At 27.3% G+C, this 8,000-nt stretch overlaps 1 protein-coding gene across 6 annotated transcripts in view; it reads right to left on the bottom strand.

Moving 5' to 3' along the window:
• Positions 1–2,311: 2,311 nt before the first annotated feature.
• The window catches only part of LOC118184567 (uncharacterized), a 761,893-nt gene continuing 756,204 nt past the window's right edge, over positions 2,312–8,000 (bottom strand). For all 6 annotated transcript variants that reach the window (XM_085809993.1, XM_085809992.1, XM_085809990.1 and 3 more), the window contains 2 exons: positions 6,928–7,200; positions 2,312–3,863 (listed from right to left, as the gene is read on the bottom strand). In XM_085809993.1, the coding sequence (XP_085666119.1) occupies positions 3,591–3,863; positions 6,928–7,200 (546 nt within the window). In that variant the 3' untranslated portion in view covers positions 2,312–3,590. The remainder of the gene's footprint in view (positions 3,864–6,927; positions 7,201–8,000) is intronic.

Below are 8,000 nucleotides of genomic sequence, written 5' to 3'. Positions count from 1 at the left end.
CCGAGATAACTCGGGATAGTAAACTAATATTAAAACTAAATGCTTTTACAAATTTTAAAAAATTAAAAATTTAAAACATACATATTTTAATTTGTTTCGTTTAGTTGTATTTAAAAATAAAATTTTAAAAAATTTGTAAGGGAAGCGGTTAAGAGGAACGATCATTAAAAGAGCACATAGGATTTTATTGCGCTTCTTTCGCTTGGCGACTTTCGTAGTGATTTTTGGAGGGAAGTTAACATTTGCTGAAATTAAAAAACAAACACTGAAAATGAGTGAATTTGGAATTCAGTTATTTCAGTAATCACGACATGAATATGTTAGACTTCTTACATTCTTTTTTATCATATTCTATACAAAATGTACAATTCAATATCTGAACTGTAAAGTTTTTTATGGAATCAAATGATTTGCTTGTAGACTAATTTTGTGCATGGCTGTAGTTAAAGTTTGTGGTAACATGAAGCTGCCTTTTACAAATGGTTGTATTTTATGAAAACAAAAATATGTTTCATTTATATTGTGGGTTTCAAATTCTTTGCTACAATGAATTATCGTAAAAGCATGTAAAAGGTACAAATACTTAAACATATAAAAATATTAATATTATTGATTTATATATTTAAATCAAAATTAATAGATAAATTAAAATCTGAGTTAGAAACAGACTGCTGTGGTTTAGAAAATAAAAGACTGCACTTCAATTGAAATTGTGCAGTATCATAACTACATAAACTAAGTTATTCTTAAATAACTGCAATCATTTTAAAAATAAGTGAATTTTAATGCTATGCTGAGCTTCTGAAACATATTTCTAATGACACAGGCAACTAATGCATATGAATTTTAAACTGTGGTTTTACAATTATAACGAAAAAATATGTAAAAGCACTCATGTAGCTCTTTCTTATCTTGTTCAAAATTAAAACTCAATCATATTTTGTGCCAAAGCTGAAACTGGAAAACAAAATTAAATTGAAATATTAAATTTCAATAATGAATTTTTATATGATTCATCATTTTCACTTAAGTAGGGAGATCATATTCAACAACATAGCTTGTGAAAATTTCACAGATAAAATTTTACATAGATATGAAGGATAAACATGAACCATACAAAATTGTGATATTTTCCTTTTAAAAACTGCTTTCCAAATGAAATTTTGCTGAAACTGAAATCATTCTAAATATCTTTATATATCACAAACTATTCTGATTTCCAGAAAAAAATATTTCTTCAATTAATGAGATTTTTTTTTTGCACTGAAAAAATTAAAAATAATACAATTCATGAAAGTAATCTGAGAATCATAAGTTACGTTTTATATTTTTACTTTCACGATTATTGTAAATTTATATGTGCATATTATGTGTTTAAAGCACTTGCAGTTCTGCTAGGAGTTGTATTAAACATGATTGTTGAAGAATCATCATGGCAGTGAATTTAGAAAAATAATGAGAGTAGTGTTTTTGAACTTGGAAGAAAAATATTTAGTTCACGTAACACCAAAATGTTAACTTTTTCTTGTTACTGAACTTTATTAATACATGAATTTCCTGAAGACAACTACATGTCTATTGAAAGCATTCTTTTACTAATCACTGAAATACATAATTTTGAAATAGTAACTAAAATTTAATCGCCATTAACACTGAATCTTTAATTATCTTTTATGTAAACAATAATTATAGTTATTGTAATAGAATAAAATAAGTAATAAAAATAATTTCCCTTATTTACAAATTTTGCATTTAAGCCTATGATCAGAGCCCTTTAAGACAATTTGCCATTATTTTGAAGAAATATAGCTAATATAGAGTTATGGTTGAAGTTCTCTGGTACCTAATGAACATAACTTTTCAGCAAATCGTACTCACATGCAGATATTTTCTTATATTTTTATGAGCAGAAAGTGCAAAAAAATTTACTATACTAAAGACCTAGATGAAAATGTGGATTTTTTTTTAAAAAACTTGTAACATAAGCTTTCACCGTACTAATTTGTTAGATATAATGAAATTTAGAAAATTTTCTTTCAGAAACTATAAAGACATATGGCTTAAAATGAAACTTCTGAGCTAACATGGTTCCTAATTTTAAAATTAGGCTATTAATTACTAATTATAATTAAAAATTATACAGTGAAATGTATTGTATAGCTTATACTGTAAAACTTTTGTCAGTACTCCATATAACAAGTACAAAAATTCAATGTAACTGATAAGATGACTTAATTTAAGAGATAATAGCACTTTGTGACATCCTGAAAAGAAATATGTAATAGTATATTAAAAGAATTAGACAGCTCAGTTTATGAATATGTACATTTATTGCTTGGAACAATCCTAATGCAGCATAAAACAATACAATACAAAAAAGCAACTAAGTGATTTTAATCTTCCATTTTTTTTGTCAAATAAAGTATACTGCATTTCTTTAAGAAAATACTATAGTAATTTTATGACAAACCCAACCTTACATTTCAGCATTACTTTTACAAAAAGTTTACAGTACTGGAATATTTTTAGAATGCTTATAAATTTATTGAATTTATAGAGAATACACAAATTCATTTCTCTATATGTTACATCAGAACTTAAGACACAATTCCAATTTTAAAATAATTTGCATTAAAATATATAACTAGATTTATTATTCACCAAAGCTAATGATGCATGCATGTTTGAAAATACTTCTACCAAACAGCTTATGTCAGTTATTTGAAAAACAAAATTTAAAAAGCTGTGCTAAAATAGATAATAAGATGACATAAGCACATAAGCTGCACTCAATCAATGGGGAAGGATTTTTTACACACAATATCCCCAAACACAGATGACAGTTGTCAACATATTTAGTGAAACATTGAAAATGAAAAATTAGCAAAAATCGATCACATTTTTAAAAATTACACAACTGGAAACTACCATTTTCTGCATCACCGGTAATAATTTTTAACAAGCACAAAAGCAGGGTGGGTAAATATATGTATTGTCCAGCATAAATGCACAATCAGCCGAGATTCATCATTCACAAATATATATATATATATGTATGTATATATATATAATATGTATATCAGTTTTTATGTACATGTCATTTTTGTAATGACAGAAATGGCACAGCCAATCCTAACATGTGTAGCTCATATCTTCAAATGGCACAATTCTGAGAGCACGATGCTGTAACAATATTCTTAGCTTCACAGCACTTTTAATTTTTGAAGATATTTTGAAAATGTTAATGTTTAGTATAATTTACACAGAATATAGAAAGAGTAAATAAGGTTTAAAAAATAAATGATAATTTCTATTTCATTTTTAAAACATGGATACATTATAAAGCCAAAAAAAAAAAATACTACTCAACTGAGAAAAGGTATATTAATAAATTTAATTCTTTAAAAGTTCTATGCAGCCTTGAAGATTTTTCACAGCATCATACATAAATACATCATCACTATTGTTTGGCTGGCCTGATTACAGCAGACATTGCCGCCAAGCAATAGGAGATTCATAATTTGGATTCCATAATCATCCAATACTCATCTATCACTTCAGTTTAAAAGCTAAACAAAAAAGAACTAATTTTACGAGTTGGCACTTTTCCAAAGATGAGCTACGACACTAAGTGCAGCCAACTGTTCTTCACCTAAATTGATTTTCTCATCTAATTCACGATTATCAACAATAAGTTTAGTTTTCATCTTTATAAAACGATCATAATTAGCATATTCATCATCTGATAAATATCGATGAAGGAATGTAGAAACTTGGCTGCTACGTCTGTCAATACTTTCTTTTAATCTGCGGGCATCTTCATGTTGCTCTAGCAGTTTATCTCTTTTAGCTTCCAAAATTCTCTAAATTGAAGGAAAAAGTGATGTGTTTAGTTACATTATTAATAACACCTGAATATAACTTTTTAAATAAACAATACTGGAAATTAAGAAGTTACATGTATTTTTATAACAAAAATGATACCATTACTGGCTCATTGGAATATTAATAAGATTTTACTTAATGTTTCACAAAAAAAACTTAACCATGAGGATATTAAATTATCAATTAACAAAGTGAAACTCTGATATACACTTATGAACTAGAGAATATCAAATCAGTTCTAAAATAGATTAGAGAATTTAACTATGTAAATTACATAGCTTGATGAATTTTTGTTTTCTGCACATGCTTTTTATATTAGAAATTTGCGAAAATTTAATACTTTAAATAATGCTTCAGAATGCTGCAATATGCAAGCCCAAAGAATTAGAGAAATAATCTCTTTCCAGACAACCAACACTCACCTTTCAAGTTTCGAATTATTCAAACAATTATAAAGAAATATACCAAAAAATATAAGAAACCTACTGCAGATCCAAAATTTCTAACACTACAGATATTAAACAGTTTAAAATAACACTATCTCTCATTCCCAATGGTAAAACATTGGATGGATGCTAGATTTAACCTGCATCTGAACTTTATTCTAGTTACAGGAAAACAAACATGCCATTTCAGCATGCCTATAAGCTGCATATTCTTAATTTAGTTTTACATGTGGTGTGATGTATAATACATCCACCTCAATGATTTAAACACATATAAAAAGGTTCAGTTTGTTACTTTCTTATATCGGTCTCGTAAATTTACCACATGCCCAACTTTAAATTCAATTGTGAGAGTTCTTTATTTCAAACACAATTATGCTGACTAATGTGAAAGGATATATGTAAGGAAATTAGAATGATTTATTGCACCGATGTTGGTGTTTAAATATCCTGACACACTTGAAGGAGTGAACATAAAAAACAGCAGCCAACCAGATAAGCACATATGTATTACACAAATCATATTTATGTCCTTGTCCTGAATAAGAGTGGATGTAATTGAGCTATTTAAGATCTGTAGTTTCTCCTGCAAGCAAGAACAATACTGCAGCCAGTAATGAAATTAAGAAGCAAGATTATAAATAATGCAGTTTAAAAAACTCATTAAATTTGATATTATTTAGAAGCAGGAGATAAAGATACATTAATGCTTTCTGGGTTGACAAGACATTTATCTGAAAATTGCTCAGAGCATTACGATTACTGTTTAATTTTGGGGCATTTAAGCTCACTGCAAAGTTGTTTCTTAGAATTTATTAAAAGATTTAAGTTTGCACTTAGTTTTCTGTGTTAGTCTTATATTTTAATAGCAGATATCTATTTATGAAGGCCAAGTCTAACAAAATTTCATAGTCATAATGAAATGATAACAGTTTTCTAGAAAGAACAATTCAGATATAATGCATATATATATATACTTTCCAGAAAGAACAATTCAGATATAATGCATATATATATATATATATACTTTCTACAAAGAAAATATTCTACTATTGAAACATCTTTATTAACTCTTAACTTCTGTGTATGTGTTAGAATAAACTGTTATTAAATGGTGCAAAGAAAAGGTAAGTAAACACACTATTGTCAAGAATTTCTCAAAATTGAAAATCAATAGCATGATCATAAAAGATAAACAACATACTTTATACTAAAATAATAAACAAACTGAAATATAGTGTGATGCTATATGTAAGGGGGAGGAAGTCATGTAAAAATGCCCTATCAAAGCTCTATCAGAAATACTTGGAAAACACTAAAATTTTTTGGAGGAAAGGGGAAGAAGTGTATTGAAGTTTGAAATACTGAATATTGTGAATTTACAAAAGGTAAATACAGACATTACTTAAAAAATGTCTCAATTATATAATCATTGTATATGAAATTGCAATAAGATCTAAAAACATTTGAAAAAAGGAGAAAGCTGGTGATTAAATATATGAAAATATGAAAGCTTGTGTGTGGGAGAGAAAATCCCCAAACAAGCATAGAGTTAGTCCTTTCCATTTTTCAAAACCTTATAAAAATATTACTGCAAACATTCATTTTCTTCACCATCAGCAAATATATCAATTAGCTTTCAATTAATTATGAAGATTAAAAGCAATCTCATTAATTTATAAATCTTAAAACATTAAATAGAAAGCATACAAATTCCCCAAAGAGGAAGGATAGAAGAATAGCAATTTCATGATTCAGAAGAGATTTTCAATTAGTAAACAGTCTGATAAATTACAGTTATGCTAAGATCCATTTTAAAAGCAGGATTTAGAATGTATGAATGTTTAAGCATTAAATTTGTATTTTTAGCTGTTGCTATAAAAGTATCTGAAAAATTTCACCAATAATGTAGATGAATAATAATATTAAATGTGAAAGACATTTAAATAAGACTTCAGTATTTTTAAATACCAATGCACGTTAAAAACGAATATGACTGAAAGATCAGCAATGAATTAAAGATTTATTCTCAAATTTATATACATATTATCTAAGTTGCCAGTTAAAAAAAAAACACCGACAGTTTTTATTAATATTATTTTATAAAGTATACAGACTAAGATAAATTGAGTTTTAATAACTATCAACATAGGATAAAAAGTACATGCTACAGATCCTTACACATTTAAGTAACAAAGGTTTATGAACTTAAGAGGAAAAAACAGCTTTAAGGTATGTCTCCCAATGAATGAAAGAACCTTTTGAGAGCTTTACATAGATAAAAATGCTATTCACATTTAAACATACAATTAAATGCAAGACTATGTTTTAATACATATTAGTTACTTAATGATGTTGATGCACATCTACACTTTGGTTAGCATACATCTAAATCCAGTAATAAGTCATTAACACAGCAAGTATAATATACATGATATTTAAAAAAATACTGAAAAACAATCAGATTAGTAAAATTACAAGAAATATGCATGTTTTTAAGTCTATAAATAGTGAAAAATTAAAATCAAATACAATTATATATAAAAAATTTTCATTGATTAATATTAGGAATGATTAGGTAATATTCAAGACTCACCTTTTCATCAGAACTGCTGTCCTTTGGCATGCTTTTCAAAATATTTTCTGCTCGAGCCAGTCGTCCAGAAAGGGAAAGCAATAGGTTAACTATTTTCTCCATTTCTTCAACATGAAGGGAATATTTTTCGAGCTCATTTGGTTTGGCTAATGCCTGCAAACGATTAGCAATATCCTCACCTAGTAATTCATTTTGAAGCATTTCAGCTCGAACATTTGTTTGCTCACTTCTAAGAGTTTCAACTTTCTTTGAAATGCTTAAGATTAATTGTTCCTAAAATAAGAAAATTAAATTGTAAAAATTTAAAAATTCAAATTTTTGTAATCTTGTGTACAGAGTTTACAACAATATAATAAGTATGACATAAAAGCTTTTTTAATTTTACATACAGTGGTATCTGGACTTACAAACCCCTTAACATGAGAACTTTGAGAGAAACTTTTTTTTTTTTACAGCCCACACTGGTCTCTGGATATGAACTTATTTATATAACATTTTGGCCTTTAGATTTGAAATTATTTTTGGAATATGAGTTGTTACAATATTTTTAACTTTGCAATAGATAGTTTTTGATATTATAATGCGGATCTGTAAAATAATTTTTGTAAGTTCCCTGAAAATGTATATGTAGGCTGTAGTTAACGTGCTAAAGACTGCTCAATCTAGATAATATTTAAAGACTTATAGAAGAACTAAATAAACGACAATTTTTGGTTACTAATTTTCAATTCTGAAAATGCCAAAGCCTGAGAATTCACAGTAGGTGATCTAATTACCTGGATTTTGTTGCATGAATTGTGGTATCATGGCCTAACTTCACTTTTATACATCAGTAAATAATATGGCATCCAAACCAAGCTGTTATTTATACAGCCATGAATATTTTCAAGACAATGGTCATTAATAATTTTAGAAAGATGTCAGATAAATGACAGAATCAGGTTTTCAAACCTCCTTCCTCAAAGAGGCTGAGAAGCAACGAATGACAACAAAACTAAAATATTAAATCAGTCACAAGGAAAATGTTTTTAAAACTTCGGTGATTCTTTTTCCACAAGCCATGTAAAACTATC

The sequence above is a fragment of the Stegodyphus dumicola genome, chromosome X2, assembly GCF_044657685.1.
Source record: "Stegodyphus dumicola isolate Sdum_Otavi_A_Nest chromosome X2, ASM4465768v1".
Taxonomy (NCBI): Eukaryota; Metazoa; Arthropoda; class Arachnida; order Araneae; family Eresidae; genus Stegodyphus; species Stegodyphus dumicola.
This window is presented reverse-complemented; position numbering and strand designations above follow the sequence as displayed.